This window comes from Chrysochloris asiatica, unplaced genomic scaffold, assembly GCF_000296735.1.
Source record: "Chrysochloris asiatica unplaced genomic scaffold, ChrAsi1.0 scaffold00361, whole genome shotgun sequence".
Classification (NCBI taxonomy): domain Eukaryota; kingdom Metazoa; phylum Chordata; class Mammalia; order Afrosoricida; family Chrysochloridae; genus Chrysochloris; species Chrysochloris asiatica.
In genome coordinates, this window is record NW_006408879.1 from 2,091,415 (window position 1) to 2,104,018 (window position 12,604).

The following is a 12,604-nucleotide window of genomic DNA, read 5'->3' on the forward strand; positions in this document are numbered from 1 at the left end:
CAGACACGGTCACAACTGTCAGACATAGTCCCAGCCGTGGGGCACAGTCACAGCAGGTAGACACAGGTGTGGTCACGGGTTAAAAGCTGGTGGCTCAGGCGCACATGAAAACCAAGAATCCTCTGCTGGACCCCTGTGAGCACCTCCCCAGACCTGCTTTGTCCTCGTGACTCCTGTAGACAGACACATGCTTGCCAGTCTTTGATGGCTACACGATGCCACCAGAACTGTGTCTCTCCAGAGCCCCGCATGTCGATAGACTCCCACCCAGTCTGGCACAGCTCCAATTTCCCAAGTTTTAAAATACTTTTCTCCATTGAAAAGCTAATTCTCCTTCCAGAGGGGGACCCTTAATCTGGGTGGTTATGATTTTTAGGGAGTCCCTGAAAGCAGCCAGTTCAGGGGTGTTGGCTGGTAATCAATCGTGGCATGATTCCAGGAAGATTCTCAAACGGCTTTGAGCCCGTCCATGAGGATGTGTTTTGTGCCCACAGGCCAAGAGCAAGGCAACCACAGTGTAGCAAGGGCTTGTAGGCCTCAAGACAATGTGCTTTTCACACTTGTGGTCATGTGCCCGTCACACTCTCACTGACGCCCACGTGTCAGGATCCAGAAACAGCCACGGTCACCCGGTAATGGGCAAAGCAGCCATGGTCCAGGGTGACGAGAGCAGCTGCCGGGTGGCTGCAAAGAAGGCAGTATGGCTCAGCTGTCTGCAGCTGTGTCATGAGACCTGGCCGGAGTGATCGACCTGTGGGGACAGAGGGTGTCTTCTTAAGTTAGGGTGCCGACGGGAATTCCCCTCATACCTGTGGTAGGTCGGTGTCCTCTGTGCCCGGCTACCCCTGGCCTTCAGTCTTGACTCCCATCATGTTTGCAGAGGTCCCGGCTGACGCGGTTCCACAGTCTCAAGTCGGTGGTAGTCAAGGCCTGCCTGAGAGAGAACAGACGCATTGGGAGCCGACAGCATTGGGGCTCACACCACACAGGTGGGCTCAACACGGGAGGGGGGAGGGGTCACACCACACAGGTGGGCTCAACACAGGGAGTGGGGAGGGGTCACACTACACAGGTGGGCTCAACACGGGGAGGGGGAAGGGGTCACAACACAGGTGGGCTCAACACGGGAGGGGGGAGGGGTCACACCACACAGGTGGGCTCAACACAGGGAGGGGGAGGGGTCACACCACACAGGTGGGCTCAACACAGGGAGGGGGAGGAGCCACACTACACAGGTGGACTCAGCATGGGGAGTGGGGAGGGGTCACACCACACAGGTGGGCTCAACGGGGGGAGGGGTCACATTACACAGGTGGGCTCAGCATGGGGAGTGGGGAGGGGTCACCCCACACAGGTGGGCTCAAAACGGGGGAGGGGTCACACTAACACAGGTGGGCGCAGCACGAGGCTCACACCAGGCAGGTGGTCATGGTGTGTATGGGTGTGGGCGGTGGGGAGGGGTTACTGCAGGTGACGTGGTGCAGGATCATGTGCTGGAGCTAGGAGAGAAAGTGAACATGGCTTTTTCCAGAGGGGCAGACTTCAAGGAAGGGCTGCTTGCTATTGGGTTGACCAGGAGTCTGATCTTGGTCAGGTCTCCCCCCTCAACACCCCAGGCCAGGACCAGGGCACAGACTGCTTACTAGACACAGGTCATTAGAAAAGTTGAAGATAATGAGAAAAAAAAAAAAAAAAATAAAATGTAAGTGGCCTTAGTTCAGTCACCTGAGGTGATGAATGGGGACATGGTACGTGTCTAGGGTGTTACCTGTGTCTGCCCAGCACTGAGCCCTGCACCTGAGACCTGTGCCATGAGGCGTCTCCGGACTCACAGCACAAGCATCATCGTGTTAACGAAGCGTGGCCTCTGTGTTTGCTTAACCATGCCCATTTCGGAGCTCTTGGATGGTTTCCAGTTTCTCCAATTATAATAACACTTTTTATGCTTCTGGTGCATAAAACTCTTTCAGATGACTTTCTTCAGTGACCAGGTGGGACTCCATTGTCAGAATGTGGTGCTGCCTCCTGGTGAGGAGCCTTTCCTGGTGGCTCAGCAGTGCTTTAAAAGTTGTTTATTGCTGTGATCGATGGAAAATTGTCTCTCATTGATTGGATGGTGCTCTGATGATCCATGAAGTCGGATAACTCGTTTATCAGCCTATTCTGTTAATCATCGCTGCATCTGTCTTTTTATTATTAATTCATGAGCTCATCTGATGATATGCTGACCCTGTAACTGTGGCCCCCGTCTTTCTATGGAATAGCAGACTGACCTCAAGCCCCTGCCCTACAGCACCTTCTGTGTGAGGCCAGCAGCTCGGGGCGGCAGCATTAACCCTGTCTGCTACCGAGTGAGGGAAAGCCGTGGAGACAGGAAGGGTCTCTTCCCGAGTCCCAGAAGTACCTGTCCCTCCATGCTGCAGTCAGGGCTGAAGGTGTCAAAGCAGAGTGTTGCCTGGCCCCAGAGGCTGCACCTGGAAGAACAGGTCCTGGGTGGTCCCTGAACATTGGCAGACCTGGGCTCTAAAGAGGTGTGGCTCTTTACCTTCCATTCCCACAGACCCTGTCTGTCAGGGCTGGGGGACCCCTTCAGCAACTTGGCCCCCAGAGTGAGATCCCATGACCAGTGCTGGTGGACAGAGGCAGTCAGATCCTGGCCTTGTCCATGTTGGCCTCCTGAGTGTCAAGTGCAGGTCAGGCCTCACCACTGATCCCACTTGGACGCCCCTGTCTGCACTGTCAAGGAGTCCTGTCCCCAGTGCTGACCCCACTTGGGTGGCCCTGTGTGTGGTGTTGAGGAGCTCGATCTCAGGGTGAGACACGGCTAACTGACATGTGACTTGTGTTCCACAGGGAGGTGGTCAAGACAGGGCACCAGCTCACAGCGGACGAGCTCTGGACACAGCCGCGCAGGCCCAGGACAGCCATGGAGGGATCAGGCTCCAGGTAAGCCGGTGACAGCCGCCAGTCCCACCCGCAGCACTTTCTGAGCTCTGTGAAGGACTGATGTCACTGTGGTCTGTGAAAGTTGACAAGTGTCTATGTGAAATTTAGAACCAGGTGAACAAACGGCTCCGTGCTGCTCTCCGCAGACACTGTGGTCTGGCGCTGAATGTGCCAAGCTATGGGGCTGGCACCATGCTGCAGACATTCGAGACCACTCTTCACGTGGTGGGTTACTGCAGCTTGTCAGATTGACCCAAGGAGCCAGGCAGGCTGAAGACTATTACCACAGGGTGTTCGCAGGGTGAAGGTCATCACCTCAGGGGTTCTGGGGGTGATGGTCGTCACTGCAGGGGTTCTGAGGGGTGAAAGTCATCACTGCAGGGGTTCTAGGGGTAAAGGTCATCACCACTGGGATTCTAGGGGTGAAGGTCATCACCTCAGAGACTTTGAGAGTTACTGACACTGTCCTGTCTGTATAGAGAAAAGCACCTGCTTTCTCAGCGTCCTTTTTACTCTTTGCTAGTTGGAGGAAATTTAGGACTACCTAATAAAGTCCTGTTGTGGTGCTGTAGGATTAGCACTCGACCATAAGGTCACTTTGAACTGCAAGGTGGGTAGTTCAAACTCACCAGTGGCTCCTTGGAAACCGTACACAGGGCAGGGTCTCGATGAGTTGAAACTGACTCGACAACACTTAGCAACAACAATGAAGAATGAAGGAGACAGTCTGCAATCCCTCACGATTCTTTTCATCTGGAGGGCTTTCTCCTGGCCTTGTCCAAGCCCTTCAGGTGGTTAGTCCTACAGCCTCCTCACACCACACAGACCCCTCTGTGAGCCCCTGTGCCTGGAGCTCCCTCCTCAGCTCAGGGCTAGGCCCCATGCAGCTTCCTGAGATCGCCCTGCTGCTTAGTGGGGTGCGGGTGGTGTAGCACACCATAGGGACTTGGTAAGGGGGTGGGGGAGCTCGATGGGCCAGTACCTCCATGTATGAAGGCAGGTCCACAGGTTCCCGTGTGCTGTTCCTCATGCTTCACATCTTACAGACTTGGACATGTTTGCCGTGCTTGGCGCGAGATGGTTTTGGTTGACTGGGGAGTTGCATTCATTGGTATGTTCATCCATGCTTGCCACAGTTCCCCAGGATCTCCTGGGATTTGCTGCATTCGATAGCTACAAATCACGGCACATCTCACTGCTGACAGGGATTGTTTAGGACATGGCTTACACGTGTGGCTGAAAAGCCAGACAACTGCATTTGGTTCTCTTCTAGACCGGAAGGCGTGAGGATGCCTTTGTGGTACACAGAAGCAGACGGCAGTGGTGTGCATTCACAGGAGTGCTGTGGGGCTGGCGACTGGATTTGTAAGCCACACAAAAACCTACAGCTTCTAGGCAGAGTGCAGGCTAGTGAGTGAATTGTGCAGAGAGAGGTTTGCTTTTTTGCTTCGTTGTTAAGTATGTCGAATTGGTTCTGACCCATAGTGGTGCTGTATTGGGTTTCCAAGTTGCAGCTGGTGAGTTTGAGCCACGGTCCTTATTAAATAAAAGCATTTCTGGGAGACTGGAGAGTTAACATGTGAGAGGGAAGCCGTTCTCCAGGAAACTAACACCAAAGAATTCTGACCCTTTCCTCCTGTGTGTTGGACTCGTGGTGGTGGTGTGACCATAGGATAAGCATTGGACTGCTAACTACAAGATCAGGGGTTCCAACCTACCAGCTGCTCTTTGGAAACCCTATACAGGTTCGCTCTGAATCAGAACTGGTTCCATAGCACTCAGCAACCTCTTACCTGTTGTAGAAAAACCTTCTCATTTTAGGTATTGTTGAGTGCCATGGAGTCAGTTCCGAATCACTGGGACCCTGTGTAGGGTTTCCGAAGCTTTCAATCTGCAGGAGCTGAAAGGCTCATCTTTCTCCTGCGGAGTGACTGGTGTTCAAACCTCCGAGCTTGTGATCCACAGCCAAGTGCTTATTTTACACAGCGACCACATTCCCACTTCATGACCACCTTGTAAGAATGTCTGTCAGACTTGGGAGCAAGACTGGAAAAGTGTGTTCTGGTCTTTCAGAAGCAGTAAAAGTCTACAGCCTTCATCAGTTGGAGCTAGAACAGACTGCAGAAGGCCTCGCCCGTGATGGGTAGGGCTCTGAGTTGGAAGGAAGCCCCTCTGTTGGGTGGGTAACGTTAGTCATGTGAAGGGGGCAGCCCTCAGAGTCAGGGGAAATTAGATGTTAGGGTTGGATCAGTGTTGACAGGAGTTTCTGCATGGAGGGGGGCAGAAATCAAGTGTCCTGCAAGATAAGCTACAAGCCGTTTTGCGTTTTGCCTCACAAGGGAGGTTCAAAGCCAGCAATTGAAATAGTGAGTTTGAGGGTTGATGAGGACTGAATTCCTACTGCACCCTCAGGCTTTGATGCTGTCACTGGATTGATGGTCCCCAAAGGTGTGGGCTGCCTTGGCCTCCTCCTGCTGCTTCCTGGTGATGTAAAAGGAGCCCGAAGAAAGCAGTTGCTATTTCCAGGACATAGTTAACGGGGGAAATTGTTGGTGCTAGTGAAAAACCTCACAATTGCTCAAAAGCTAGAAGCCCTGGAGCTAACTGACCCCACCTGGCCAGAGTGGGGAGAGTTGGGTGTTGGGGTCGCAGAAGGCAGCAGGCCTCCCTGGCCCAGGGTCCCCCCATCTGTGACTGAGGAGGAGATGTGAGCCTCACCTGGCCTAGGTGGGGGGAGCCCTGAGAACCTCTTGGAGAACAAAGGGCAGCAGCTGGTGCCGGAAGGATGTGTGACATTCCACAGTCCTCACTTTCTCACCCCCCAGGTGTCAGGAGGCCCAGCTGTTGTAAACCCCTTCTGATGCTGGCATCTGGAGCACATTTGGTGTCTGCTTGAAACAAATGCCTCCTTTTGCCCATCTTGCACCTTCTTTGCTGGAGGTGTGAGGTATGGGAATCAGGGGGCCTTGGCGGGATGCATGAAAGCAGGTGGATGATGAGCCAAGGAGAGCACTCAAAGCAACCCCAGAGAAAACGAGCCAGGAGAGCTTTGTGGGGATTCAGTTTCCAGGTTTGTCAGCTGGGCATTCTCTTAGCCCTGGGTTCGGCCAAGGGAATCCCTGCATGGCACGGTGTTGTGTTGTGTGGGGGTGTTGCTGTGTCTACAGGGTCCTGGAACTTGGACTGTGGAGAGGAAGGATACTGTCCTGGAGGGTGGTGATCCCACCTTGATGGAATCTGTAGAGGACAACATCTTGACCATGGGTGTACTGAACACAGGAACATTCTGTCCTCACAGATAGCTGAGTCTGCTGCTGTTAAGAATACTTAGGAAGTGGCAGTGGTTTCCTGCTGGAATAGTTAGAGACCTAATGCTTGCTTTTTGGGTTTCTCATCTGGCCCCAGGGAGCCGACAGTACGAGCATGCTCAGCGCCGAAGATACTCGTCGAGCTCCGGGTAAGTACTTCCCCTCGTGCCTCCAGCTCCATCAGAGACGAAAGTGACTTCAGGACTGGTGTGTTCCAAGTCAGCCTGAGCCAGGCCCACCTACCCAGGGATGTGCACACTTCACAAATGAAGGTGGTGGTACTGCACACGTCACCTCTTCTAGGGTTCATTTTGCTAAATGAGCCTTGTGAGAGTCTGAGGAGATGCCAAGGATTCTTAGGCTCTGTTTTGAGAATAAATTTTAAGTTGCTTAGTTAGGCTACAGCCTTGTCATGTGTTAAGATATGACAGAAATGATTTAAAAGAATTGGCATCAGCAAGGTACCAAGTGTGTCTGCTGTGGACAAGACGGCAGTCTTGGAAACCCTACGTAGGGTCGCTGGGAGTTGGAGTCTCTCGTATTTTGGACATGTTGTCAGAAGGGACCAATCCCTGAAGAGAGGGACATCATGCTTGGTAAAGTGGAGGGTCTGTGAGAAAGAGGAAGACCCCCAATGAGATGATTAAGGTCATGGAGGCAGCAGTGGGTTCAAACCTAACAGTCGTGAGGGCAGAGCCCGTTGGGCACAGGGTCACTGTGAGTCAGAGCCGACTGGACGGTCCCTAACAACAATGCAATGTACTCGGTGGCAGTGGGGTTTGTTTTGGTTTTCCCCATTGCTATAAAAAGACTATTGTCAGCACTGAACAGCAGGAACCCACCCCGTGGGTCTGTGGGATAGCTGTGTCTGCCTTGCCCCACACTCAGCCACAGTGAGAAGGATCTTACAGGCAATGCATGGGTGTGAGCGCACCAACACCAGTCCTAGTCCTGGGGTGTCTCTATCCCAAGACACCAACCTCTCCAGGCTCCACAGATCTAAGGAGGAATTTTGAGTTGTGATTTTCAGTTTGGTTACAGTATTATGTTGTTAGTCATGATTCATAACAACTCTGTATAAGGTTTCTGAAGCTGTAAATCTTTACGGGAGCAGAAAGCCTCCTCTTTCTCCCACAGAACGACTGTTGGGTTTGAACTGCTGACCGTATCCTACAGAGCCACCAGAGCTCCCCATAAACCACAGAAATAACATTTTATATATCAACCCAGTATGCCTACATGTAGAGTATGTGTGTGCACATATGAATGTGCATGTATGAGCACGTGTGTGCATATATACAAGTATCTGCGTACGTGTATATGTGCGTACAAGTGTGTGTATGTCTGAAGTGAGGGAACCATCCCCATTTTGTCGTGACCACACTGATAGTCTGTATATTGTGTGCCTGCGTGTCGTGTGTGTTTGTGTATATGCCGTCACAATGGTACCCTCCTAGGGCGGACAGAGATCAGGGAACAGGAGTGGTGCCTCCCGGGCACTGAGGTTAGGTCCACACAGCTCACTGCAGAGGCCTAAGATGAGGCTTCAGGTTCCAGCTGAGCGGCAAGTGGTAGTGACACCTCTCTGCATATTCTCGAATCGGTTAGGATCTAACATCGTCAAATTCCCCCGTAGGTCTTCAAGTCTCCCTTATAAACTCCCTATAAATGCGCCCCATCTCCCTCACTCCAGTGTCCCATGCACAAGCCCTGGCTCTCCCTTACATCACCCACATCACAACCCAACACCTTCCCATCAGTGTGGAGGGGAGGGGATGAATCTGGTCCACTGTCTTGGAGCCTCACAGGCTTGTTCTCTTCCAGGTGGTCCAAATGATCCACAGGGGCTGGGAGCAGCAGAGGCCTGTACAGACGGGAGTGTCCCCCAGCCAGCCCCCAGCAGAGATGGGACGTCAGCAGGAGACATGTCCTGAGATGCCATATGGGGTGCAGCATGGACTCCGTCAGTCCCTGCTGCTGCTGCCGCTGTTCCCACAGTCGTTGGGTGGTTGTCGTGCACAGGCCTGTGGATGCAGAGGAGGAAGAGGCCTTTCAAAGAAAGAATCCAGAAGCAAAGAGCTTGTCCTTCCATGTGCCTCTCCCCTGACCACTGCCCTTGAGCACACTCCATGTGTGAAGCAGTACATCATGTGTGTGAGCAGTATATTGCCTTATGAACAGCATAGTCCAACACATATGTATACAAACAACACATCCTGTGTGTGAGCAGTACCTCGTGTGTGTGTACACCACATATCTGAAACGTGTGCATGTGTGTTATGTGTAACATGTGACTAGCATCTCACATGTGTGGTCAGTGTGTTTGTGTATGAACAGTGCACTGTGTGTGTGAGCAGTACACTACATGTGTACAGTGTGTGTATGAACCACACACTCCATGTCTGAGTAGTACATCACACATGCTCAGTACATCATGTGTGTGAACAGCACATCGTGTTCATGTGAGTAGTTCAATTTGCACAGCAGACTCTCTGGTGGACACAGTCCCTAAAGTGTGTGGGTGCCCCAGGCACATCCTCTGGGTGCCTGTTCAGATTCCTGTTGAAAAGTGGTCAGTGGACTGTTTCCAACAGGTGAGTGAGTGAATGGTATGGTTTCCAGCCTGTCCTCTGGTCAGTCTGCTGCACTGACCAGGAATGTGCTCATCTTGGCTTTCTTTAAAGGTAGTTCCTTTGGACCAAAGTGAATGCTGTGTGGTGGATGAAGTGACCCATGACACCCTGATATTGCCTAAATGTGTTTATGTCCGAGTAAGGTTCTGAACTACAGCTCTCCGTCCAAGATGTTTTGGGACCCAGTAATATTCAGGATGCAGAGGTGTGTGATCGAGGGCTGCTCCCATAGGGCAGTCTCAAGAGCAGTGATTGGGTTGGAACTGAGTGGGGAGAGGAGGGCCAGAAACCTGGGCTCTCCACCCTCCAGGGGCCATGGAGAACAGAGGTGCCACCTGTCTCCCACACCCTCACCGAGAAAGAAACCAGGCTTGTTTCCTGATCACCACAGAAGAATTTGGAGAAAGAACATCTACTCTTCATGTGTGCAGCAGTACACATAGCCCTGGGTGTCAGGCAGACTCTGACAAGAGGCCAGTCTGTGCCCTGAGGCCATACCACATCCCCCAGGGGGGCGGCAGGGACTCAGGTTGTTCCTGTTCACAGTCACAAGAGTACGAGGTGAGGTGTGTCTTTGTGTTGCTACATAGCCTCTGAAGTCCGTGTCTAATCACCTGGGATGCTGCTCTGTCCTACTGAGCATCCAGTGAGCCCACAGACTCCACCTTTCAGGTCTTACAGCCTGGATGGACTTTGAAGGAATGGAGGAGGGCGAGAGGCCATCTGGGGTCCACAGCCCTTGGCTGTGGCTATGAGAGCCCAGTGCCCTGCTGGGCAGGGATGAGAGTTCGCTGTCATCTTGATGAAATGTTCAATGGTGGTACATTTCTGTGTTCTCACCTCTAGAGACATCTCGGGTGTATGTGTGTGTGAGTGTGTGTGTGTGTGGTTTTCTCCTAGCCCAGGCCTGGATGTCTGGATATAAATTGCAAATTATTGAAATTAAGAACATCACAGACCCTGCTATCTGGAAATAAGCTCATGTGCTGGGACCATGCCTGTGTGTGACATTTAGGGGAGGAGTCCATGTCCCGTTTGTACATATGCTGCCATGCTACTTTTTTCCCATTTAGAAACAGTAAATTATGTAATAGCCGACTCTGATGCATTAAGCAAAAAAAAGATGGGGGCAGGGATCTTGTCCCTTGAGGAGGAGGCTGCATGCCCTGGAGGGAGTGTGGGCTCCACACACCCAAGGGGATCAGAAAGTTGTGCTTTGAAGGGGTTTCTGTGTAGGGGAGGACACACCTTCCACATACTCACCCCAGGCTCCTAAAATAACCTGGAGTCGCAGGGGAGAACTGATTGCTCCAAAGGCCTGGAGGCAGAGGTGACTGCAGGGAAGAAGGTGCTCTGCCCAACGCCAGTTACTGAGAACCCAGAACACAAGGCATCTTCATTACTAAAATGCTGCCTTCCCAACCAACAGAAAAGTACTTCCCTCAGACCCTCCGCACCCACAGCTTGAGGTCGGATCCTTGGGGCTGGAATCTTTGCTGGGCTCCCTAAGCTCTGACCCTTGACTCCTGTCCCTGTCTGCCGGTCTTCCTGCCTGGCGTGCATTTTACTCTCCTAACCTGTAGCACTTAAGCTACAGGTCCCTCCTACCCCAAGCCAGTGGCTAAGTGCTGAAAAGTTGGTTCTGACTCATAGCAACCCTGTATAAAGTTTCCAAGGAGCAGGTGAGTTTGAACTACAGTCTAGCACGTTAACCTGCAGCACCACACCAGGACTCCCCCCCAAAACAAGTGTTATTGTGAAGTGCTGACCCATAGCTAGGGTTTCCTGAGGAGCGACTGATGAGCCGCAGTGTCGACCTAAGAGTTCAAAGCGACTTTGCTGTGTGGTGCATTTCCCAAAGCACATAGCATGTGTTTAAAATCAGGAACAGTGAAACTTGTAGCGCACTGCTGCTCAGGGGCCTGACGTTATGCCAGTCCGCCTTGTTCCTTGGAGCAGCTCAGTTCTGTTCTCAAGTGCCAGGGTGTGAGCATGGTAGGGATCATTGTCCTCAAGTCCCACTGGACAGCTGAGATGGTGGTAGTCAGACCATAAACAGCCTGACAACACTGAGCTGTGAGTGCTAGCTGACATGCTTGTTCTAAACAGTTTGTACTTCAGGCCCTCCAAGGCGGCCTCTGGGTTGTAACCTGATTTGCTTCAAGGAGAATCTATTTGAGGGGGCTTCTAGCTTCAGCAAAGGTCCACTGAGACTGGACAAGAGTGGGCTGAGCTAGGAGGAGGGGTCGCCTGACTGCTAGCCACGCTCTCTACCTCGAGGGCAGTGGCTAGAATGCGGGCCACCTGCGGGCACAGCCTCAGTACTGCATTGCCTGCTGCGTGCTCACCACGAAGGTGAGAGCTAGCTACTCATGGACTACACAGGCCACAGGTGGACACGTCCCTAGAACCCGGGGCTGCGATGCCTTCGCCCGGACCAAGGCCATCATCACGAGAGACCGCGTGCATATCCCGGGTGTTTCCGATTGGCACGCCCTCGCCGCCACCGCCGCAGCAGGTAGCGCTCCCCGAGCTCCGCTGCCACGCCAGTGTGCATGGGGAAGACAGATTGTCCCTGGGTCCGTCCGCGAGGGGACTCAGCCGGGCGCAGTCGGGTCCTTGCGGCTGCTGATCTCCGCGGCGAGGACGCGCCCCACGGGAAGGAAATGGCGTGTTGCGCGCCCGCCTCCTGCCCACCGTCCATCTGTGCTCGCGCCAGCGCGCGGGGACATATGCTGCCTGTTGCTCACTCGCCATCTGTTTCGGCGGCCCAGAGTCCCGGTCGTCATGGCAACGGGTGGCGAGCGCACACAGTAAATTCAGCTTCCGCGTCCTGCTCTGGAATGGGCTCTCAGCCCCTGTCTTTCCCGTGCTCTTGTCCTCCCCTGGGCCCACTCATCCCCGGCGCCCCCGACCCTGCCTTGTACTGGTCCTCTCTACCCCCCAGGTTCTTCCTAACCCCCACCTGATTCACCCCTCTACCCCCGGTCCTTCCCTCGCGTTGTACCCTTCCCCCATGCGCCTGTCCCGGGTCCAGTACCCGGACCCCAGCGCTCCCGGTGCCTCTACTGGGCGTCGAGCCGACGACTCAGAGTGACCGAGAGTCTCTGTCCCTCGGTCCGTCTGCCCAGCGGGTCTTCCACCTCCATCGGCCGGCTGGGCGCCGGCAGATCACCAGCTGGCCGGGCGGCTCCGGGCGTGGAACATCTGTGTCTCGTGCTGTTCTGCACAGCTGGCCGGCTGGGAACAAACGGGCCATTATTAACGAGCGGCGGCTGCCCAGCCGGCTGGGAACGTGCGCGCGCACCGGGAGGGCCCTGGGCGGCGGAGGGGCTCACAGAAGCAGCGCCGAACTCCAAACCGCCGCCTCTAGGTGAGAAAGCTAAACCCTAGGGAGCTGTGGGGTGGAGGGTCCGCGCACGGCACGGGGTAGCCCTCATCTCTACCCCAGCCAGACCTGGAAGTCGGGGTCAAGAGGCCTGGGTCCTGTTTCTCTGCAGGTTCCCTGTCTCCACTTTCCAGGGCCATGGTAGACACAGTGTGCACGTCCTAACCTGGACCCACGCCAAATGCCAGCGACGCCGGGTGACCGGCCCTCAGATTCCCCCGGACACTCACGACCCACATCACTTCAGAACTTGAGGAAGGGTCCACAAACACGAGGCCCTCTTGTTCCTGCGCATTTTATCGCCGCCACGGAGAAACGCACTTGGCTTT

General features: G+C 53.8%; 1 protein-coding gene across 1 annotated transcript in view; it reads left to right on the top strand.

Annotated features, from left to right (window-relative positions):
- Window positions 1-12,529, top strand: part of FAM120B (family with sequence similarity 120B) — a 63,584-nt gene extending 51,055 nt beyond the window's left edge. Inside the window, exons 8-14 of the mRNA XM_006876186.1 lie at window positions 881-989; window positions 2,854-2,946; window positions 6,352-6,403; window positions 8,785-8,848; window positions 11,204-11,700; window positions 11,925-12,260; window positions 12,388-12,529. Of these exons, the coding sequence (XP_006876248.1) occupies window positions 881-989; window positions 2,854-2,946; window positions 6,352-6,403; window positions 8,785-8,848; window positions 11,204-11,700; window positions 11,925-12,260; window positions 12,388-12,529 (1,293 nt within the window). The remainder of the gene's footprint in view (window positions 1-880; window positions 990-2,853; window positions 2,947-6,351; window positions 6,404-8,784; window positions 8,849-11,203; window positions 11,701-11,924; window positions 12,261-12,387) is intronic.
- The last annotated feature ends 75 nt before the right edge of the window (window positions 12,530-12,604 follow it).